Here is a 24,259-nt window from a genome sequence, read left to right on the forward strand (position 1 = left end):
GCATCAGTGTGGATTTCACTGAAGGGTCAAAGCTTTCTGTGTTTATTGAGGGGTGTCCTCAAGGGTTGGTGTTGGGACTGATCCTGTTCAATGTCTTTGTTGGTCACACGGACAGTGGGATCCAGCACCCTCAGCAGGTTTGCTGATGACACCGAGCTCTGTGGTGCACTGACACTGGAGGGAAGGGATGGGATCCAGAGGGACCTGGCCAGGCTGGAGAGGTGGGACCGTGTGAACCTCATGGAGCTCAACCAGGCCAAGGGCAAGGTCCTGCCCCTGGGTCAGGGCAACCCCAGCACAAACCCAGGCTGGGGGAGACTGGATGGAGCAGCCTGAGGAGAAGGACTTGGGGTGCTGGGTGAGGAGAAGCTCCCCATGACCCGGCTTCAGTGTGTGCTTGAGCCCAGAACCCCCCTGTGTGCTGGGCTGCACCCCCAGAGCGTGAGCAGCAGCTCAGGGAGGGGATCCTGCCCCTCTGCTCCTATTTGTAAAGCTGCTGTTGGGAAAGCATTGGGCTGGAGACACTTTGGGTTCCTTCATGTTCAGAAGCCAGCATTGGTTTTGTTCCTTGTATCTGAGTGGGAAATACCGCATTGTGCTGTCCCGTGACAAATGAATCACAAATATACATTATAGCCCAATTTAGTGTTCTGTAAGAGGCAACAACTAAACACTGTCATTGGCAGGGTTCCTGGGGACATGCAGATTCTGAGAGTTTTCACTCATTGGGAAGATGTTTATTTGAAAGCATTTTTATGCAGAGAAGAAGAAAATGATTCACTCTGCTGGGTTTGCAACTGTGAAGGCATCACTCAAAACAGGGATGCTTGGAAAGAAAACATTAAATCTTCCAGCATCTTTTAAAGAATTGCTTCTGTAGTGCCATCCTAGTTTATTCATTGCACAGGTAGATAAGAAGCAAAACCATTCTAGATCTCCCTTTAGGAAAGATTTTAATCCTACTGCCTTTTCCCCTATATATAGAACCACGGAATCCCAGACTGGTTTAGATTGAAAGGACCTTAAAGCTCCTCCAGCTCCAACCCCTGCCACGGGCAGGGGCCCCTTCCACTGGAGCAGCTTGCTCCAAGCCCCTGTGTCCAACCTGGCCTTGAACACTGCCAGGGATGGGGCAGCCACAGCTTCTCTGGGCACCCTGTGCCAGCGCCTCAGCACCCTCCCAGGGAAGAGCTTCTGCCTAAGAGCTCAGCTCAGTCTCCCCTCGGGCAGGTTAAAGCCATTCCCCTTGGCCTGGCCCTACAGGCCCTTGTCCCAGGCCCCTCTCCAGCTTTCCTGCAGCCCCTTTAGGCACTGGGAACTGCTCTAAAGCTCCTTAAGAAGCCTTTTCTTCAGCCTGAACGAGACCATCTTTACAGGCAGTGATGTGTTTTTTCTATGCACAATGAAAAACTCTATAAGATGGCAAACACTAACCCAAGTATTTCTAAAACTCTCCGCTTTTAAAGCATGTATTTCATATCGCACCTAGTGTGGTCTGTGGGGTTTGAGGGCTGCGTTGGAGGAGCAGCATCAAAAGCTGTTGCACTTTGCTCTCTTTTTTGCCTTTGCGGTTTCACAAAGGGGGGGTTTATATTGTTTCAGTCATCTTTTCTGTATTTTCTGTACTTTCCAGCTTGCTTGACATGAGGAAGTGCAGCTGAGTGCCTGGGCTCCTGCTCTTGATCAGAGTTCTCTTGCTGATATGGCAGGTTTAAATAGAAACTCCATGTTATCTAATTGCCCTGGAACAACTCTTTCCTTCCACGTGGGTGATGATACCGAGACATGTTAGAGCACTGAGACATCAGGCTGTAAAGTTACAGGTGATGTGCGATGTTTTCACATCCTCAGCTGGGTTTGAGCACTGTCTGAAAGGGTTTTCATAGAGGAAGGCATCTGTCTGCCTTCTGAGTAATGAGCTGGCTGTCATGGGGATTCATGTGAGAGGTGGTTGAGCTGTTGCAAGGGAACGTGGAGAGTGAGTGTAGTACCTGGAGCACATGATGCAAGAAATAGACACTGAGAAAACTGGGAGAAGAAGGGGTAGTAACAGTCTTAATGATCTACAGCTGCCTAGTGTATATATTTATAGTCTATATAGTCTATATTTATAGAATCACAGAACAGTTTGGGTTGGAAAGGACCTTAAGATCATCCACTTCCAACCCCCTGCCATGGGCAGGGACACCTCACACTAAACCATGGCACCCAAGGCTCTGTCCAACCTGGCCTTGAACACTGCCAGGGATGGAGCATTCACAGCTTCCCTGGGCAACCCATTCCAGTGCCTCACAGTAAAGAACTTCTTCCTTATCTTCAATCTAAACTTCCCCTGTTTCAGTCTGAACCCATCACCCCTTGTCCTGTCACTGCAGTCCCTAATGAAGAGTCCCTCCCCAGCATCCTTGTAGCCCCCTTCACACACTGGAATCAGCTCTGAGGTCTCCACGCAGCTTCTCTTCTCCAGGCTCAACAGCCCCAGCTTTCCCAGCCTGTCTCCATACGGGAGAAGCCTCATATGGACAAGACTGTTCCAGGCTGGGCTTGGGGGTGTTTTTTGAAGCCTGGAGGCAACCTAATTGAAACCCAGGTAATTCTGATTTAAATACAAGGAAGAAGTTGTGCCATGAAGGTGGTCAGAGAGAAACAGGGGCTTGGGGAGGGGAAGAATGTCCTACCTTGGAGACATTCAGAACTTGACTGTACACAGGCTGATCGGCTTGGCCCTGCTCTGAGTAGCAGTTGGACCATGTCTCTCTTTCAACCTGATTTATTCTCTGTGAAATAACATTTTCTGTTAGGAAGATTCTGCTTGGGAACCCCTAACTTGGAATCACAGAATCCCAGGTGGAAGGGACATGGGGATCAGGTCTCCCTGAGACTTCTCCAGTCCCATCTCTCTCAGCCTTTCCTCACTGCTGCCCAGTCCTTGGATCATCCTTGTGGTCCCTTCTCTGGACCCTCTCCAGCCCATCCACAGCTTTGCTGTGTAGCAGGACCCAAACTGAACCCAGTATTCCAGGAGTGGCCTTACCAGCACTGAGCACAGTGGGACAGTGACACCTTTATCCCTGTGGTGATGCCCTTGTTGATGTTCCCCAGCACCCTGGTGGGTTTCTTTGCTGCAGCCGCTCACTGTTCACTCCTATGGAGCTGGTTCTTCCATGTCCCTTTCCCAGAGCTGCTCCAGTCAGGCACATCCCAGCCTGAGCTGCTCCAGGATTGGGTTTGCCCAGGGGCAGGACCTGACACTTGTCCTGTTGAGCTCCATCAGGTTCTTCCCAGCCTGTCCAGCTCACCCTGCAGGGTGGCTTCCCCTTCCCAAGTGTCCATTTCCCACTCAGTTTGGTGCCATTGGCAAACTTCATCAGGGAGCACTTGATCCCATCACCCACATCACTTAAGATACTGGGCCCAGTATTGATCCCTGGGGGACTCCACTAATGACAGGTCCACAGTTTCTGGTTGGTTTCTGCCATTAGCTGGAGTAACTGTATGAGCCAACAGCACCAGAATAGTTATGTTGTGATGAACCCTGTTTTCTCTATATGAGCATTGTTGGGAGTTTTTATGAAGCCGAGATGACATCTGTGTTTTCAGCACCGTCATCCATCACTTTTACCAAGCACTTTTAATGATCATTTAAAACAAATGTAACTACAGGCTCCAAACATGACTTGTACAAATGGGATTCAGCTGAAGCTGGCAGTGTTTGTAAGAGTCACAGAATCCCAGACTGTGGGATTTGGGTTGGAAGGGACCTTAAAGCTCATCCAGTTCCAACCCCTGCCACGGGCAGGGACGCCTTCCACTAGAGCAGCTTGCTCCAAGCCCCTGTGTCCAACCTGGCCTTGAACAGTGCCAGAGATGGATCAGCCCCTGTTTCAGTTTGAACCCATCACCCCTTGTCCTATCACTGCAGTCCCTGATGAGGAGTCCCTCCCCAGCATCCTTGTAGCCCCCTTCACACACTGGAAGCTGCTCTGAGGTCTCCACACAGCTTCTCTTCTCCAGGCTCAACAGCCCCAATGTTCTCAGCCTGGCTCCATACAGGAGCTGCTCCAGCTCCTGCTCATCCTCGTGGCCTCCTCTGCACTTGCTCCAGCAGCTCCATGTCCTTCTGATGTTGGGGACCCCAGCACTGCACCTGGTGCTGCAAGTGGGGTCTCACTAGAGTAGAGCAGAGGGGCAGGATCACCTTCTTCAGCCTGGTGCTCATGCTGCTTTTGTTGCAGCTCAAGATACAGTTGATCCAAGATTAAGGACTAGGTGGTTCATAATAATAATTTGATTTATGCCCAGAAAATAATCAGGTGTGTATGGCAAATGGTTCTTTCCTGTGGTGACTGACTTGAAAAGTAACTTGGCATGGTAGCTGGACGTCTCAGCAATGTTACCCTAGCAGTAGCTGGCCACTGTCCCCTATATAAATAAGAGGGTAACATTTGCATGGCTCCATATTTGTGTAGCCTGCAGAACAAGCAGAACCACCATTATCACTGTAAGTAAATCATTTGACGTGCACGTTATTGTTTTCTGCTCTTTAGAGTGATTTAGAAGCACCCAGGGGCTTACTTGGTTATAACAGAGATTCTGTCCCAAAGAAGAAATAGCATTAAGAGAAAATAAGTTTGAAGTCACTGGAGGTTTCCATTTACTTCTATAAATCTCTTTTCTTAATTCAGCTATTCTTTTCAGATCCTGTCATGCTCCCTTTTAAAATGCAGGGGGAACTTCTGTAAGTGAAAGAACTATTGTTTCACTTCCCCTTCTTGTCAGCTGCGAGCCACAAATATACTGTAATTACAATTAAACCAGCCAGAGATTGCTTTATCTACAGTATCAGATGGGCCCAGCTACTTTCTTTTACAGTTGAGGAGCGTGTGTTGCTTTCTCATGTTCATTCCTATGAATGCAGGATGAGTGAAGGGAGGCTCTGGCCCAACACACGATATGAGTGTTCCAGAAGATGCTCATTGTAGCTCCACAGCAGCTGATACCTGCCAGGACCATCAGTGTGTGTGCATACATACACATGTACGTGAAGCCCTGGGGAGATGAAATCCTTTTATAAGGCTCTGTCTGTAGTGTCATTATCCATCCATGTAAATCGTTGAATGATTAGTACAAAATAGTGCTCTTTTGTTTAGGGTTTTTCTTAAATGCTTTTGTATCACACTTTTCAGTTGATACCTAAGATCTGCTTTGGAGAACTTTAGCTCCTTCATAGTCTCTTGAATGTATGCTAACTGCAGTTTTGACCATTTACATTCATAGAATCCCAAACTGGTTTGGGTTGAAGGGACCTTAAAGCTCCTCCAGCTCCAACCCCTGCCACGGGCAGGGACCCCTTCCACTGGAGCAGCTTGCTCCAAGCCCCTGTGTCCAACCTGGCCTTGAACACTGCCAGGGATGGGGCAGCCACAGCTTCTCTGGGCACCCTGTGCCAGTGCCTCAGCACCCTCACAGGGAAGAGCTTCTGCCTAAGAGCTCAGCTCAGTCTCCCCTCGGGCAGGTTAAAGCCATTCCCCTTGGCCTGGCCCTACAGGCCCTTGTCCCAAGCCCCTCTCCAGCTTTCCTGCAGCCCCTTCAGGCACTGGAGCTGCTCTCAGGTCTCCCCTTCAGGAGCCTTCTCTTCTCCAGGCTGACCCAGGCCAGCTCTCAGCCTGGCTCCAGAGCATTTACCAGCTGACTGTGAGGAAGCATTTACAGGGAAGTGAAAAGCAGCTTCCCAGCAGAACACAACCACTTCTGGTGGTATTTTTGGTGAAACCACAAGCAGGGGAAGTTGAGATGCCCTGAACAATAAGCGGCACTGCCACCTCTAGCTATGGAAGCAGTTAATATCAGCATCCATCACATAGCCTTTCCAAGCTAACTCAAGACAAAAGACCGTGTCTGGATCACAACTCTTTCTGTTGTACAGATGAGAACTGAGCAGTGGTCCCGTTTCCCTGATGACAGTCTGCTCTGTCTCACCTCATGTTGAACCACTGTTAAATGTGGTTTAACCAATTCCCTGTTTAAGCATTTAGTCCAGAAAGGCTGTTTATTTCCTGGGGGCTGAGTATTTGTTCCTCCATGAGTGGGGATTGTGTAGTGAAAGACAGAGCCTGATGCATAAATCAGGGCCACTTAATTATCCTAAAACAAGGATCATTTTTCATGGGATAATAAAGCTATTTCTTGATAATGCTTCGGCCTTGTCAGCGAGGTTTCTTTTGGCATTTTGACAGAAACAACTTCAGGAATGGCTTGATGGTGAAGAAATGTGGTGTGATTTTAGAGATGCTCATGAAAGGTATTTCCTGGGTAGGAGAGTCAGGGGTGTATTTACATGAGATGGTTCACAGGAGGCAGTGATTGGAGGAGGCTTGGGAAGGGACAAAGGGAAATCATCAGGATGCTGGAGGAGGACTCTTCACTAGGGACTGTAGTGATAGAACAAGGGGTAACGGGTTCAAACTGAAACAGGGGAAGTTTAGATTGGATCTAAGGAAGAAGTTTTTCCCTGTGAGGGTGCTGAGGCACCGGAATGGGTTGCCCAGGGAAATTGTGAATGCTCCATCCCTGGCAGTGTTCAAGGCCAGAGCCTTGGGTGAGATGGTTTAGTGTGAGGTGTCCCTGCCCATGGCAGGGGGTTGGAACTGGATGAGCTTAAGGCCCTTTCCACCCCAAAACATTCTGTGATTCTGTCAGTGATGGAAGGGGGATGTAAAGCACAAGAACAAGGAGAATTAATGGAAAGCTACAAGAAACCCAAAGTCACTGCTAGGAAGAGGGCACAAGGAAGGGTTAAGAAGGGGATGGAGCTACTCCCGAATCTGGGCGGTCTCATCAAGACACCTCATTGAAGGAGTTAATGGAAAACTTTCTAACCCTTTCATTTCAGTATTTACTTCTTTGGGGCTCTTTAAGGATTTCATATCGAAGCCGTTGAGGGTTTGGATCAGGCTTTTTCTGTCCAATGTCATAAACGTGCTCATTTTGAACAGGAAATGAAACTTTGCCATCGTGTTTCCAAGCCGCTCTCTAATACAATAAGAGCGGTTCCCGAAATACTTGGCTGTGGCAGAAGCAGCCGGCGCGGCTCCCGGAGGCAAAAGGCAAGCTCAGGAAGCACCTGGGGAGCGCTGGTGGGGAGGCAGGTGGAGCAACTGGAAACATGCGACATTCCAAGGTTAGCACTCATGGACACGCATCCCGAACAGATCATCACAGGGGTTTGGTTTTAGCAGCTCCGCATTCATAGAGTCTAAGACTGGTTTGGGGTGAAGGGATCTTAAAGCTCCTCCAGTTCCAACCCCTGCCATGGGCAGGGACCCCTTCCACTGGAGCAGCTTGCTCCAAGCCCCTGTGTCCAACCTGGCCTTGAACACTGCCAGGGATGGGGCAGCCACAGCTTCTCTGGGCACCCTGTGCCAGCGCCTCAGCACCCTCACAGGGAAGAGCTTCTGCCTTATCTCCAACCTAAATCTCCCCTGTTTCAGTTTGAACCCCAAATTGAGAGTGTTTTCGTGGCATGTGGCTGTCAAAGAATGAGATGCTTCAAAATCTTTGCTTTTCTTTCTCAATGGAAGTCCCTTTGGTGACGGTGGAGGTCACAGCATAGGTGGATGGACGGAGGTGAGGAGCTGTCATCAGTGTCAGCCTTGGGTAGCGGCTGTTTGAGCTGTATTTTTGGCACAGTCCGCAGAAAACTTCCTTGCCTTGGAATTCCTTCCTGAAGTGGAATTCAGGCCTCCTGCTTATCAGCCTTTATGGTGCCGTGTGCTCCAAAGGCATCACACAACCTCAGGTTTCAGCTTCTTTGGGCAGGTCAGGCCTCCATCGGCAATAAATGGGTGTCCAGTAAGTATCAGAAGAAGAAGAACTATTCCTTCAGTGTGCGCTTCACTGAAAGGAAGTGAATGGAGCTGGTCCATGTGGAATTAGGCCACAGAAGAGCATTAGGAGCGAGAAATTCCTGTTTAGCACTTACGGATTGCTAGAGAGACAAGTGATTGGAAAGATGGCTCAAAGCTCAGCCAGATGAGGAGGAGGGGGGATCCTGCAGTATGATTTCTGCACCTACCTGCTGGTTTTCATAGAGATGATAAATTCCCATCTGTTCAAGTTGTCATCTCTGCTAAAAAGGCTTTATAGCAGGATAAACATCCTTGTCATGCAAGGGAAACAGATATTCCCTACCAGATGAAGATGTCATTATCCCACTCTGCTTGGTGCTGGTCAGGCCATCACTGGAATACTGTGCTCAGGTTTGGTCCTGCTGTACAAGAAGGATGTGGCTGGGCTGGAGAGGCTCCAGAGAAGGGTCACAAAGATGCTCCAAGGGCTGGGCAGCAGTGAGGAAAGGCTGAGAGAGCTGGGACTGCTCAGCTGGAGAAGAGAAGGCTCAGGGAGACCTGATCCATGTGCCAGGAGGTAAAGGGGGGCTGCAGGGAAGATGGAGGCTCCCTTTGGACAAGGAGTCCCATGGGAAAGCCCAGGGGTGATGGGCACAAGTTACTGCTGGGAGATTCCCAATGGACACAAGAGGAAAGCTTTTCCCAATGAGAACACTGAGCCATTGGAATAATGTCCCCAGGGAAGTGGTGACTCCCCAGCGTTGGACAGTGTTGAGAGTGGGCTTTCAAAACCTTCAGGAGGGTCTCAATGCTGATGTTCAAGGCTTTTAATCTCCTATAACTCAAAGTTACAAGAGCTGAAAATGAGTAAAGATGCCTGAAGAAAATACATCTGAACGAATCAAGGCAATAATCTGGTTTTTGGGTGCCTCAGGTTATTTGGAGGAGCTCCTTTCGACTGACGTATAGCCCCACGTATGTGGAGCTGGGTAGGAATCAGGTTTCTAATTCAAGCTAAAGAATATTAGAACTAAAGTTTCTTAATTGCTTCTATTAATCAAGTTGTTCAGTGCTTTATTAGACCCTAGAGTGGTTCAATTTAATAGATAAGAATTCAGTTTAATAAGAGATATTTAAGGGAGATAGAGAGTCCTAAGGAAGAGCTGGATGAAAAGATGATGGCAGATCTGAGGGAAAAGCAGCTTTGTTCTAAGTGACAGCTTCACAAACATTCGTGGCTGTGTATGGCCAAATAATTCAGGTTTTAAGAAATGACCCACTTCTGTCATGTTTCACTCTTCCCCATGGGCATTTATTCAGTGACTTTGGACCAGGGCCCGTGTATGATGAGCTTGCAGGTCCCTTCCAACCCAAACCAGTCTGGGATTGTCGGATTATCAGTTTAACATCAGTTATAGAATCACAGAATGGTTTGGGTTGGAAAGGACCTTAAGATCATCCAGTTCCAACCCCCTGCCATGGGCAGGGACACCTCACACTAAACCATGGCACCCAAGGCTCTGTCCAACCTGGCCTTGAACACTGCCAGGGATGGAGCATTCACAACCTCCCTGGGCAACCCATTCCAGTGCCTCAGCACCCTCACAGGGAAAAACTTCTTCCTTAGATACAATCTAAACTTCCCCTGTTTCAGTTTGAACCCATCACCCCTTGTCCTATCACTCCAGTCCCTAATGCCCCCCCCAGCATCCCTATAGCCCCCTTTCAGATACTGGAAGGCTGCTATGAGGTCTAGTGTGATTTTCATTTACTCCATCAAATAAATCTGTTGACCGAACCCTTTCCTGCTCCACCACAGGCTGTTGTCCCCAGTTGCTCTTTGGATTTATCACTGCCATATGGTTTTCTTTTTCTCTACATGGGCTTAAAGTTACCTTTCACTTCCAGCAACCTATTCAGTGACCAGGCTGTTCAAAGATGCTCACAGCATACCTTTAGTGATGACAATACTAAAGACTCCAGTAAGTTTAATCTATAACTGAGCATTGCCCAGAGAAGCTGTGAATGCTCCATCCCTGGCAGTGTTCGAGGCCAGGTTGGACAGAGCCTTGGGTGCCATGGTTTAGTGTGAGGTGTCCCTGCCCATGGCAAGGGGTTGGAACTGGATGATCTTAAGGTCCTTTCCAACCCAAACCATTCTGTGATTCTATGATTTGAGATTGTTACCCCCAAACAGATGTAAGTTTGATGTGGTCCTACAGAGGTAACATTGCACTGGCCAATCCACACCACAAATATTATTCATTATTCAGACTAATGAAGTTATTTTCCAACTGAAATTAAAAACTGTTCCAGTTTGATGTTAAGATATGAATTAGAGGAGGAAAAGGGCAGAGCATGGTTCGTAGAGTGAGCCCTCCATTCAGAAAAGTTGGGGCTGTTGAGCCTGGAGAAGAGAAGCTGCGTGGAGACCTCAGAGCAGCTTCCAGTGTGTGAAGGGGGCTACAAGGATGCTGGAGAGGGACTCTTCATTAGGAACTGGACTGATAGGACAAGGGGTGATGGGTTCAAACTGAAACAGGGGAAGTTCAGGTTGGAGAAGTTCTTTCCTGTGAGGGTGCTGAGGCACTGGAATGGGTTGCCCAGGGAGGTTGTGAATGCTCCATCCCTGGCAGTGTTCAAGGCCAGGTTGGACAGAGCCTTGGGTGCCATGGTTTAGTGTGAGGTGTCCCTGCCCGTGGCAGGGGGTTGGAACTGGATGATCTTAAGGTCCTTTCCAACCCTGTTCTGTGATACTGTGCAAAGGGCAGAGCATGTTCCATAGAGTGAACCCTTCAGTCCTAACAAGGCACTTTACTAAAGGATTACCAAGACTCTTTGCCAGTCATCCTAACATTTACGGACCAAAACAAGTGAAACTATTTTAGGGCATTGTTGTCATCCGCACCAATGAGCCCCATGTCCTGAAAAGGCAAATGGCTGCGAGTCACAGCGCTGTGATTACTGTCATCGTTATAGAATCACGCAACAATGAGAGAAAGTCTCTGGAACAATGCAGGGAAAAACCATCACAGGACTGTGCCAAAGGTAGGGCAGCTGCATTGCAGCACTGAAGATTAATCCGTGTTTCCCAAATACCACTCGGGAATTCCACATGCCAACTGGGCTTTATTACTTCAGTCGTCTGTTCTTATTGGTTCCCAGAGGAATCGTGCTGACGGTTTAGGGATGCAGTCCTATTAGCACCAATGGGGGAGGAGAAGGATGGCTTTTAGTCTGGATGCTGTAATTAAAAATGCTGTGACAGGTTTGTTCCTTTTAAACAGATTCCCCTCACCCCCAGCACAAAGCTTGGCACCAAACCCCCCACATTCCAAGCAGTATTCCTGAACCAGTATTGATGGGTTTAGGGATTGTATCGTTCTCACCAGAAGCTAACAGCGATGAGCAAAAAAACTCCACAGAAAAGTGAACACAATGAACTCTGGTGATGTTAAACTGTCTTTTAATTAAATCACTTCTTGAGCTTGACCTGATTCATTTCCCCTCCTCTCCCCCTGTTATATCATGATTAAACAGGGGAAGTTCAGGTTGGATACAAGGCAGAAGCTCTTCCCTGTGAGGGTGCTGAGGCGCTGGCACAGGGTGCCCAGAGAAGCTGTGGCTGCCCCATCCCTGGCAGTGTTCAAGGCCAGGTTGGACACAGGGGCTTGGAGCAAGCTGCTCCAGTGGAAGGGGTCCCTGCCCATGGCAGGGGTTGGAACTGGAGGAGCTTTAAAGTCCCTTCCAACACATCTCTATTACACTATGATTCTGTTAATACTGTCATTAATTGTATTAATGCTTTTCTTAAAGGGATTTTGGATTGGGAGAGGGTGATGTCCATCTCCTGATGGCCATTCTGTAGTCTTCTGTGCTCAGAGTAGGCTTCAGTTCACCAGCAACAAAGGTTTTGTGTCATTAAAAACAATGACCCTGCCCTAATGGAAAGGAACAAAATGATGTGCAGAACAATCACCAAGGGACTAATGAGACCAAACAAAGAACTTGCAAACAAGCCCAAAACCATTGACACTAGAAAATACAAAGCTCTGGGGTAGGGTAAAGTGCAGCATGTGTTTATGAGCCCCAAATGGGAATGTGAGCAAACAGAAGGCAGGGCCCTTGCTGCCTTCTAGTGTTTATTGTTCCCAAGTTTGCTGTGATGAAAGCTCCTTCCCCAGGTTCAGGGAGAAGAGGAGGAAACTTGCAGAGTTTATTCAACCATTGTGCATTTAAATGGACACTTTGTACGTCTTGAAGCCTTTTTCCTTATGTTACAAGGGCTTTGGCCAAGGGCCTGTAGGGCCAGGCCAAGGGGAATGGCTTGAACCTGCCCCAGGGGAGACTGAGCTGAGCTCTTAGGCAGAAGCTCTTCCCCGTGAGGGTGCTGAGGCGCTGGCACAGGGTGCCCAGAGAAGCTGTGGCTGCCCCATCCCTGGCAGTGCTCAAGGCCAGGTTGGACACAGGGGCTTGGAGCAAGCTGCTCCAGTGGAAGGGGTCCCTGCCCGTGGCAGGGGTTGGAGCTGGAGGAGCTTTAAGCTCCCTTCCAACCCAAACCTATCTGGGATTCCTTAACTTCATACTTCAGTGTTGTCATCGGTGCAGACACTACAGGGTTGTTCCTACAGGGCTGCAGAGACTGAGAAATGCAGAAGCTTGCACTAGGTTCCCATCAGCATAGAGGTGCCTGCTGCAGGGCTGATGTCTGGGGATGCTTCTGGTGCTTTGATCTTGGGTTTGGTGGTGATTTATATATAGTAGTCCCATTTTGTTGACAAAATCAGGCCTGATTTATGTTACGATGTTCTAATGGAGAAAACAAGGTTGTTCAGCAGTGACAACAACTGCAGTGATGGGAGAATCTAAGCAGAAAAAGACTTGAAGGCAGCAAGCTCTTCCTCTCTATTCAGACATACTGATGCCTAGAATAAATTACTACCAGGAGTCAGCATTTTGAAGGGAAAATGACTATGGCACGTAACTGTTAACTGAAAAGGATGGGTTTTCCTGACCTTCCTTCCTTTCTTTCTTGATGTCCTTGGGAAATGCAGTTCTGTATCACTGATCTGAATACTGCTGAGTTTGGCAAAGGCAGCTGACTCGAGCTGTTGACTTTATTACTTCTGGGGTTTCGATGAGTTTTTAAAATGCTCCATCCTTCATTGTCAAATAACATGAGATGATTCTTGCTATCTGCCCCACTCTCTTGAGACCCCCCTGCAGTCCTGATCCAGCCCTGGGGCAGCAGCACAAGAGGGATGTGGAGCTGTTGGAGCGAGGCCACAGGAGGCCATGGAGATGCTGCGAGGGCTGGAGCAGCTCTGCTCTGGAGCCAGGCTGAGAGAGCTGGGCTGGGGCAGCCTGGAGAAGAGAAGGCTCCTGAAGGGGAGACCTGAGAGCAGCTCCAGTGCCTAAAGGGGCTGCAGGAAAGCTGGAGAGGGGCTTGGGACAAGGGCCTGTAGGGACAGGCCAAGGGGAATGGCTTTAACCTGCCCGAGGGGAGACTGAGCTGAGCTCTTAGGCAGAAGCTCTTCCCTGGGAGGGTGCTGAGGCGCTGGCACAGGGTGCCCAGAGAAGCTGTGGCTGCCCCATCCCTGGGGCAGGTTGGACACAGGGGCTTGGAGCAAGCTGCTCTAGTGGAAGGTGTCCCTGCCTGTGGCAGGGGTTGGAACTGGAGGAGCTTTAAGGTCCCTTCCAGCGCAAACTATTCCATGACTCTATGATCTGTTGCTATGCTTGGGATAAAATGCATGCAAACTACTTGTGTGCTTCGCCTCTCCTAGATCCAGAAGGATGTCTTAACAGTAAGAGTTCCTATTAAAAATATGCCTGTTACTCTTTGTACCCCAACCTTTCCTTTTTCATTCCTTTTGAATGAAGGATGCATTTGCATGTGAAAATTCAAACACTTGGAGGCTCATTTCCCAAAATCCTCCAACGGAATATTCCCAGACTGTCCCATCCGTGAGCTCACGCTGTTTAGTTAATGGATTATAGGGAGAAGTTTTAAACACAACCACTCCAAAAGCTCCTCTCACCATGCCTGATATCTGATTTATGTTTTGAGTGGTGTTAAAGAAATACAGGGTAGAATATCGAGTCCCTGTTGTAACTGGGTTACAGGTTGATTTCAACCCACCACAGATCAGGGACAGATAAAACAGGGTTTCTGATGCAAATGAGAACAGGGTGGTATAAGAATGTAATATTCATTTTTAATAAGGTGCAATAGAGAGAAGGTAACATCTGTGATAGGGATCTCCCTTCTCATATAGGGATTTGCTTTGATTGAAGAGGGAAATAAGTCCCGTTACCCTCCTGCAATGCCATTGACTGCACAGCACCGTTAGCACTGCCCAGACACAATGATTTTTGTTCACTTCAGTTAAAACTTCTCCTTATCTTCCCAGTTTCAGGCTCTGGGCTGGGTAGGGTAAGGTCAGCTCTAACTTTGTTATGTGACCTCCACCCATGTAAGGAAATTCTTTGCCATCAACATCAGCTCTATTGTTTCCGGCAGAGCCGTGGTGGCAGGTTATGAAGCAGTTACCAAGGTTTTTCATGCTTCAGCACAGGCAAAATCAGCTCAAGTGAACTGTTGAGTTGTATCAGCCCATGCAGGGAAGGGTGTTTTCACATGGATACTTGGTTTGATCCATGATGGTTGTGTCATGGAAGGAACGAGGTTCCACAGAGGGTTAGGGAGTTCAGAAACATACAAGAACATAAATGCCTATGTTTGAATATATAAAATATATTGACTATAGAAATATATATATATTTCTAGATATTTCTATATATATTTCTCTATATATTTGTATATATTTATATATATATTTCTAGAAATATATATTTCTAGGCAATCATAGAATCAGAGAATGGTTGGGTTGAAGGGACCTTAAAGCTCATCCAGTTCCAAGCCCTGTCCAACCTGGCCTTGAACACTGCCAGGGATGGGGCAGCAACAGCTTCTCTGGGCACCCTGTGCCAGCGCCTCAGCACCCTCCCAGGGTGAATTAGAGTTAATGTGTAGGGTTTCCTGTAGAAATACACTTTAATTTGCTTGTGTATCCAGTGCTGTTAAGTATCAGTTCTTCCCAGTCCTGATTTCATCCAGTATTTTCTAAAGCTTGGACTCAGGTGAGGAAGGATTTTTGCACCTTTACCTCGACAGTTCCATTGTAAAGACATTATTTGTTATAAATCATTGACTTTTATCTACCCTTGGACGTTGTAATTGTGTGGTGCTTTGTATTGTCTTGGTACTGATGTCAGATCTGGGTTTTAATAAAGAAGAAAACCTTGATTTCCTTTTGAGGTTGAAAAATAGATGGGATTTCAGTGTGATTGTAACCCAGTGAGTGATTTACTAATCTTTGGAGATTCAGAGAGAGAACAAAAGCCATTGTAGAGGAATAATATGGGCTGGGCTTCTTGAAATCCTTCTTTTTCCAGTTCCCCCTTCAAGCTGTTTGATCAAAAAACCTGAAAAGACTTTGTATTTGCAACATGAATGGTGATGTTCAGAGGTTTGGGTCAGGGTGTTTGTAAGTGAATGAGATTCAGGTGATGAGATCCCAGAGGAAATGTCTTTATATCACATAGTTCAGCGAGTCAGATCTTGTGTTTTAATACTAACATATGCGGCTTCATACAATAATCGCCATTTCTAGAAGGAATAACCACATTATCACTGAAAGCAATGTGTAAGCAGGTAGCTCTGTGCCCTGTAACTGGTGGGATGTTACGTTTGCTGTGCAGTGAATGCTCTCTGTGTGTTGGAGCTGCACATGCAGCCCTGGCTTCTCCTGGCTCCCAACCACACCTGCATTGTGTGGCCTTTACTGAGTTCAAATCTGGCAGCTCTTAACAGTAATTAAGAACTTCATCATATTGAAACCGCTTTTAATTAATGAAGGGAGAAAGGCTGTGACACACTTTCCACATGCTGACAGATGGGGGGGGTTCCTGGTGCTTTGACATGCTTTTCTTTGATGGTTTTTCTTATGTATCTAAAGGGGCTGCAGGAAAGCTGGAGAGGGGCTTTGGACAAGGGCCTGTAGGGCCAGGCCAAGGGGAATGGCTTTAACCTGCCAGAGGGGAGACTGAGCTGAGCTCTTAGGCAGAAGCTCTTCCCTGTGAGGGTGCTGAGGCGCTGGCACAGGGTGCCCAGAGAAGCTGTGGCTGCCCCATCCCTGGCAGTGTTCAAGGCCAGGTTGGACACAGGGGCTTGGAGCAAGCTGCTCTAGTGGAAGGGGTCCCTGCCCATGGCAAGGGGTTGGGGCTGGAGGAGCTTCAAGGTCCCTTCCAACCCAAACCAGGCTGGGATTCTCTGAATCACACCACACAAGTACCAACTTCTCTCCACTGTAAAGAACCGAGAGTGACAAACTCCAGCGTATGCATCAGGGCTGTAGAAGGCTCAAGTTAAATGCTGTGAACCCTCCTGCTGGTTTAACATAAAATGAACATATGGGCTTTATAGGAAGGTGGGGGCGAGCTCTGGAATACGGGTTTATAGCACACTGGAAGGCAAAAATCACAGCTGCTTTGCAAAACAGCGTTTAGAATTGCTTTGCCAAGCTTCAGCTATTTATTTACATGTATTAGCACAACTCGAGCCTGGTGTTTGGGCTGAAAAGCTTCAGAAGCAGATATGCCCTGTCATAAAATCTTCAAATTGTGGTTTTTGGGGAAGCACAACCAATCTTGGCATTTTTACCATAAAATCATAGAATCCCAGCCTGGTTTGGGTTGGAAGGGACCTTAAAGCTCATCCGTTTCCAGCCCCTGTCATGGACACAGACACCTTCCACTAGAGCAGCTTGCTCCGTGCCCCTGTGTATAAGACAGCCGTGCTGTTGGGACAGTGTGTGTTTGATGTGATATCAAATGTTCTTGAGATGGGATGGTAACTTGGGCACTCCTATAACAGTGATGCTGTGGGCTCATCCCTCCAGCTTTGTAAAAGCTCATGAAGTGTTAACAATACTTGGGCTAACCTTGGAGTGTGCCTTATGGATTAGCAGGATGAATTCAGGTAGAGGTGTCTTATACCAAGACAGGGAAGAGCTGAACATCTGCCCCATCGCTGGCAGTGTTCAAGGCCAGGTTGGACACAGGGGCTTGGAGCAAGCTGCTCTAGTGGAAGGGGTCCCTGCTCGTGGCAGGGGTTGGAGCTGGAGGAGCTTTAAGATCCCTTCAACCCAAACCAGTCTGGGATTCCATGAACCTGCATATATGTCGCAGTAGGTTTTTCATGGAATTTCTTGGCATTTTTATCAATAGAACATCCCAGTCATAAGCTCATATTTCATTATTCTTTTTAAATATGTGATGCTGAAAAGAGCATTTGATGAAGCTGCCATCACTTAAAACACCCTGGAGAAGTAAACCTATAGCTCTTTCCCAGCCATACGCTGCTTCTCCCTTCCCTTCATGGAGCCTTTCCATGGCTGGGGCCTCATGGATCCGCCCTGGCTGCTGACCCTTCAAGCTGGGCTTGGATACGGGTTGCTGATGGCTTAGGGCTGAGTGAGCTGCTGACACTGGGGGACTTGGAGGAAATTCCCATGTTTGCTGCTGGTTTGGCACTGTGGCCTGGCTGGCTCTTTCCTGACCTCTGGAATTTTGTGTACCGGCATGTTACAGGCAGGTTTAATGTCTAAGACTTGAAGGGGAAAAAAACCAGCCTTTGCTAGGTAGGACTTTATACTCGGGAGGTGGAGGATGGGGAAAATTCTATAGCATGAAGTGGATTTTGGATATAAAACTTCTTTGGATGCGAGAATTCCAGTCAATCAATTCTATTATTTTCCTCCAAGCATCCTTTAGTGAGGATGTCTGTGTGTCAGTTAATGTAATCAGGTGGTTGCTGTGGCTCTGTGCTGATGGGGGGAACTTCTGTTGCAGAAGGACAACCTCTTTTGTTCCTCGTTAGTTCATAATGGTTAGTTAGTTGTCTTCAGGGCCTGTAGTGATAGGACGAGGGGTGATGGCAGTGTTCAAGGCCAGGTTGGACACGGGCTTGGAGCAAGCTGCTCTAGTGGAAGGTGTCCCTGCCCGTGGCAGGGGTTGGAGCTGGAGGAGCTTTAAGGTCCCTTCCAACCCAAACCAGGCTGGGATTCTCTGATTTGTGTCTGATTCACATGTGTCTATTAGCCTGGTTTTTAACATTGGGCTTGACTTTGCTGTAGGCTTCCACAATTTCACCCTTTTTCTCTCCCTGAGTTTTCAAGATGATTTAAATAGGCAAATGCAGTGTTATATAGAAATGCATTCTTGACTCTGTTGAAATCTGATGTACACTCTTTCACTGAGTATACCACTCCAATGGATATCTGTGAAATCTGGTATCATTAAATATATAGAGACAGTGTAGATAACTATATCCAGAGTTGAGCATTTAAATGGAATTATCATTTCACTTACAGTTTTGCAGGTTTAAGGCAGAACTTGCATTAAACCAATGTGTAACCCAGGCCCTGCGATGTGATTTTCCAGCTCTGGTTTGGAACAGGGCTTTTGAGCTTGAACTTTGCTATAACTGTTCAATTTATGATAACTTTTTGTGATGTATTGGGGATTTCTGTGTACAGAAGAGTTCTGTTGTGCTGATGTGAAATGGCAGCTGTTATCAGTGGGTTTTAACAGCAAATAACTGTATTTGAATGATAAAGATGTTGGGCATCTTGGAGATGTCATTTGGAGCGAGGAAGTGCTTTGAGGAGAAGCCTCATACGTATCCTTATAGTTACTACGTGCCTTCCTTGACATAAATCACATCTCCTCTTCTCCAGACCTGACTTCACTGTTCTGCTATGGCTATATTACACAACTGGAGGGAAATCATTTCATAGGAGGTGATACTACAATGCTCTGTGGTGCCATCTAATGGAACTGAAGCACTGTCATTCCTGCTTGTCAAAAATGAATGCCGTCCGCCAGACACTATCCAAGGCTAATAAGTATAGGTGCATGGGTGTCCTGGGTTAGGGTTAAGGGTTAACCTAGGGGTTAGGGGTTAGGGTTAGGGTTAGGTTTAAGGGTTAGGGTTAGGGTTAAGGGTTAGGGTTAGAGGTTATGGTTAGGGGGTAGCGTAAGGTTTAGGGTTAGGGTTACGGTTAGGTTTACAGGTTAGGGTTAGGGTTAGCGTTAGGGTTAGGGTTAGGAGTTAGGGTTAGGGTTAAGTGTTAGGGTTAGGGGTTATGGTTAGGGGGTAGCGTAAGGTTTAGGATTAGTATTATGGTTAGGGTTAAGTGTTAGGTTTAATTTTACAAGTTAGGGTTAGGGTTAGCGTTAGTGTTAGGAGTTAGGGGTAGTGTTAGGGTTAGGCTTTAGGGTTAAATATTTGGGTTAGGTTTATGGTTAGGGTTTTGGGTAAGGTTTAGGGTTAGTGTTATGGTTCTGGTGGTGTGTTAGGTTTAGGGTTACAGGTTATTGTTAGCGTGAGGATTAGGGTTAGTGTTAGAGCTAGTGTTAGGGTTAGGGTTAGTGGTGACGGTTAGGGTTAGGTTTAAGGGTTAGGGGGAGGGAAAGAAGTGCGGGGAGTGAGGAACGAATTCCCTGACTGGGTTTAAACCAGAAAATGGGTTTGAAATAAATTGTATGGTCATCTTAAATCTCAAAATATGAATCCTAATAAATCACATATAAAAGTATTCTTTTTAATTCTCTTAAATTCTTCCCCTCCTGCAGGCTCTTGATGGGAATGTATATGATCACCTTAAGGATTATTTAATGGCATTCAGCAGGACTGAACTAGAGACATGCCAAGCTGTACAAAACACATTCCAATTTCTACTGGAGACTTCCAGCAGGGTAAGTTGGAACTGCATGATCCTTCGTAACTGAATACTTGGAGCATATATGTCATTGCCAGGCTTAGGATTTTCTTCCAGAATAAGGACAAGCCTGAAGGCTCATTAGTTTTGGTTGCTTGTGAGTGGTATTCAGTTAAAAGAAACGAGCTGGTTTTCCTGGTGGGAATTTTTCCTATTGCCACCCAGGTTATATTCTCCGGAGTGCATTTACACAGTTCCCATTCTTTATAGAACAGCTCTCAAGAGATGTTCAGTTATACTCACTACGCAGCTTTGGAAAGAGAAATGGCAGCTGAGAGTTGTGCACTGTAGGATGTGGACCCATGTTAGTCATCCCTCCCATCAAATCCCGGTGAAACAGTTTGGATCATCTCTTAATCATTGGCTGTCAACTTCAATACCACAATATTAGGGGATTTATTCTCCTTTGAATTAGTCATGACAGAGAAAACAGATCAGAGCCTTGTCGTGAGCATGGTTTGTTTGCTTTGTCAAGCAACCAGAATCAGAAATACATGATCACTTCCAGGATGGTTTTGATACTTGGATAATTCATCTGCAAGGCTGAAAAACCCCCAAATACATGTAATAGCCATTGGGCTCCCACTGTGGTGCAGTCATAATATTCCTTTCTGTGTTTACCAGAACCACCCACACAGAAACAGGGCTCATTTGTGCAGGGAAGCCAGGCTGAGAACGTTGGGGCTGTTGAGCCTGGAGAAGAGAAGCTGCGTGGAGACCTCAGAGCAGCTTCCAGTGTGTGAAGGGGGCTGCAAGGATGCTGGAGAGGGACTCTTCATCAGGGACTGCAGTGATAGGACAAGGGGTGATGGGTTCAAACTGAAACAGGGCAAGTTTAGATTGGATCTAAGGCAGAAGTTCTTTACTGAGAGGGTGCTGAGGCACTGGCACTGGGTGCCAAGGGAAGTTGTGAATGCTCCATCCCTGGTAGTGTTCAAGGCCAGGTTGGACAGAGCCTTGGGTGCCATGGTTTAGTGTGAGGTGTCCCTGCCCATGGCAGGGGGTTGGAACTGGATGATCTCAAGGCCCTTTCCAATCCAAACCATTCTGTGATTTTCATATGCTGAGTGTCAGAGAAGCTCTTCCCTGTGTGGGTGCTGAGGCGCTGGCACAGGGTGCCCAGAGAAGCTGTGGCTGCCCCATCCCTGGCAGTGCTCAAGGCCAGGTTGGACACAGGGGCTTGGAGCAAGCTGCTCTAGTGGAAGGGGTCCCTGCCTGTGGCAGGGGTTGGAGCTGGATGAGTTTTAAGCTCCCTTCACCACAAACCACCCCGTGGTTGTATGACTGGAGATGACATGGATGATCATCACGCCCTGGTCAGTGCTGAGAGTCATCTGAAGCTGCAGATGGTTCCTCCTTTAGCACGTTCTGAATTTCTCTCTATGGGAATTCCCAGTGTAGACGCCCTGTGGACCTTCCCTGTGTGTTTTCCATACATTTGAATGTGTTTGTGTCCAACTGCTCAAATGGGTGCAGTAATTATGTACTTCACTGTTTCACATGAGAGCATTATTGACCCTGGAGGACCATGTACTTTCTTTAACTGAAGATCATTTCTTACAGTTCAGTTTTCCAGCAGCACAAGCATCAGCATTGTGCTGCGTTGGAGAACAAGTTGTATTTACCACTGCACATAGAGTATAATCAGAATCCGTGCTCGTACACAACGCTGCTATTTTGGGATAAACACCATCCTTATTATATACTTCTGTACATTTAAACCCTCACTTTGCTAATAGCTATTTATAATTTCATGCTGTTATTTCTGTATTTCCAGCAACTGAAGCAGGAAATACTCTGTAGAGTTCTTCAAGCAGCACTGCTCTATTTTCACGCTGCCATCACTGAGGTTTTCTTTGTAAACATGTGTAAATTGTGACATAAGAGAGTGTTTGGGGATACATGTCACTCTGTCTGGAATGGATCATTAAAGAAATTTGGGAGCTGAAGGAGTTTTGGGTCGGCAAAACGCAGCTTTGAGAGTTTCCTCTGAAAGCAATTGCCTAAGAGATGAATTTGATAACTGATTTTGTATGCCTTACTGCAAAGAGGCTTTTCAGCTCTGGCAACTAATAATTTGTGTGAAAATCAGACATTTCAGCTGTATAAGAGAGCTGTGCACACAAAATTATCCACAAGAGGAGGGAAAAATATTTACAGCAGTGACACCACATAGTCTTTACTCCAGAGTTGCGGCTTTCCCCCAGTTTGACTTTGTATTTTTCATGGGTTAATGGCCGATACAGAATCATAGAATCATAGAATGGTTTGGGTTGGAAAGGACCTTAAGATCATCCAGTTCCAACCCCCCTGCCATGGGCAGGGACACCTCACACTAAACCATGGCACCCAAGGCTCTGTCCAACCTGGCCTTGAACACTGCCAGGGATGGAGCATTCACAACCTCCCTGGGCAACCCATTCCAGTGCCTCAGCACCCTCACAGTAAAGAACTTCTTCCTTAGATTCAATCTAAACTTCCCCAGTTTCAGCTGAACCCATCACCCCTTGTCCTATCACTTCAGTCCCTGATGAAGAGTCCCTCTCCAGCATCCTTGCAGCCCCTTTCACACACTGGAAGCTGCTCTGAGGTCTCCACGCAGTTTCTCTTCTCCAGGCTCAACAGCCCCGGTGTTCTCAGCCTGGCTCCATACAGGGGCTGCTCCAGCCCCTCCTCATCCTTGTGGCCTCCTCTGGACTTGTTCCAACAGTTCTATGTCCTTTTTATTTTGAGGACACCAGAATCATGGAATGGTTTGGGTTGAAGGGACCTTAAAGCTCATCCAGTTCCAACCCCTGCCACAGGCAGGGACCCCTTCCACTGGAGCAGCTTGCTCCAAGCCCCTGTGTCCAACCTGGCCTTGAGCACTGCCAGGGATGGGGCAGCCACAGCTTCTCTGGGCACCCTGTGCCAGCGCCTCAGCACCCTCCCAGGGAAGAGCTTCTGCCTAAGAGCTCAGCTCAGTCTCCCCTTGGGCAGGTTCAAGCCATTCCCCTTGGCCTGGCCCTACAGGCCCTTGTCCCAAGCCCCTCTGCAGCTTTCCTGCAGCTCCTTCAGGCACTGGAGCTGCTCTCAGGTCCCGCTGGAATCTTTTAGTGCATTCAGGGTTTTGCAGATTTGAGCTCTATGGGAAACACTTCCTCATTTCACTGTACAGCATGTTTTTAAATTTACAGAATGAATCTAAATGTCACTTTTTGTTTGCAGGTGGTGAGGGATTACAATCTCCAGCTCTTCCTCCAGGAGAACTCAGTGTTTCACAAACCGCAGCCTTTCCAGTTCCAACCAAGCGACAGCGACACTGTAAGAACCCTCCTGGATTCCTTCAGTTCTTTGTTCTTGCTCTGTTTTGATGAATGCTGTTATAAATGAGTACAGGAATAACGCTCACTGGTGTTCCCCTCTCGTTTAACCTCATCTGTATTTATGGGAAAGAAAAGGAAGGTGACCTTGAGTCCAGCGGCTCTGCTGGCAGTAGGTGGGTCATTGTAACAGAAGCATCAAGCAGGCTCCCTGTCATCCACAGAAGAGCAGGATCTTTTTGTGCTTCCAGATTGTGCCTGCCAGTCCTGTGTTCCTCTGCTTTCAGTGTAATTCCTACTACATTTTGTTACCTTATTATCATGTTGGTGAGGTTCTCCTAGTGCTCACTAATGCTGTTTTACATCATGTGTGATGCTGTGCCAACTAAGTGTCCATATACCTCTAAATTACTCAAGGAATACCTACCAACACATAGCAGAAGTAGCTGATACAGAAAGCACACTGTTAAAGCATTGCATTCCAAAATACCCTCAGAAAACACTGTTTTGGTGTAAGTGCTGCCCCCAAATGCCATTAAAACAGTGTAAATCTTAGTATATAAATACATTTCCAGCTCGTACTTTAATACAAGTGGGTTGTTGATGTCCCACTCACATTACTGAAGTTATTTTAAGAAATCACAGCTGAAAATAAGGCTGGATCTTTATGAAAAAGTTCAACTTGTGCAGCTTTTTATTACATGAATTCATTAGTAGGAGTTGGAGAGCAGTGTCTTGATCTCCAGGTGATTAACTTCAAGAACCCTCTGAACAGATACATAAGAGTGATTTTTCCAGACATCCTCACATCTATAACACAATTTCCTTTGTCTTTCCATTGTAACAGACTGTGAGTTTGATTTTTCTTCCAGCTCCTTTGTATAGAATCAGTTATTTCCCTACAGTTTAACCTTGTCCTTAACACAGTGAGCAGAACCCTTCTAACTGTCTTTGCCCTGCTGTCTAACCTTCACTGCTGTGTGTTTTCCTCCTTGTGCCATCTCTGCATCTAGAGTTTTAATGCAGTTCAACTGGTGGATATTGAGCCCTCACCTGTCAGTGCTATGAGAATGACAATAGCAGAGGTATATGTAGTATTTATGATTAACCTTTGTGTCCTTGTTGCATGAAGCTTGGGTTGCTGGATTAACACTCATATAGAGGTGGCAACAGAATGCATAAGATATGTATAATCCATAGAACCATTGAATCATGGAATGGTTTGTGTTGGAAGGGACCTTAAAGCTCATCCACTTCCAACCCC

The 24,259-nt window shown here is 47.0% G+C and overlaps 1 protein-coding gene across 2 annotated transcripts in view; it reads left to right on the forward strand.

Annotated features, from left to right (window-relative positions):
- The window catches only part of FCHSD2 (FCH and double SH3 domains 2), a 149,495-nt gene that overhangs the window by 86,743 nt on the left and 38,493 nt on the right, over positions 1–24,259 (forward strand). The window contains exons 9-11 of one of the 2 annotated variants that reach the window (XM_062639140.1): positions 19,548–19,670; positions 22,901–22,996; positions 24,009–24,080. In XM_062639140.1, coding sequence (XP_062495124.1) covers positions 19,548–19,670; positions 22,901–22,996; positions 24,009–24,080 — 291 coding nt within the window. The remainder of the gene's footprint in view (positions 1–19,547; positions 19,671–22,900; positions 22,997–24,008; positions 24,081–24,259) is intronic. The other variant, XM_062639141.1, reaches the window with a different exon arrangement.

This window comes from Pezoporus occidentalis, unplaced genomic scaffold (assembly GCF_034315485.1).
Source record: "Pezoporus occidentalis ecotype Australia unplaced genomic scaffold, CSIRO_AGI_Poc_V1 ctg6, whole genome shotgun sequence".
Lineage (NCBI taxonomy): Eukaryota > Metazoa > Chordata > Aves > Psittaciformes > Psittacidae > Pezoporus > Pezoporus occidentalis.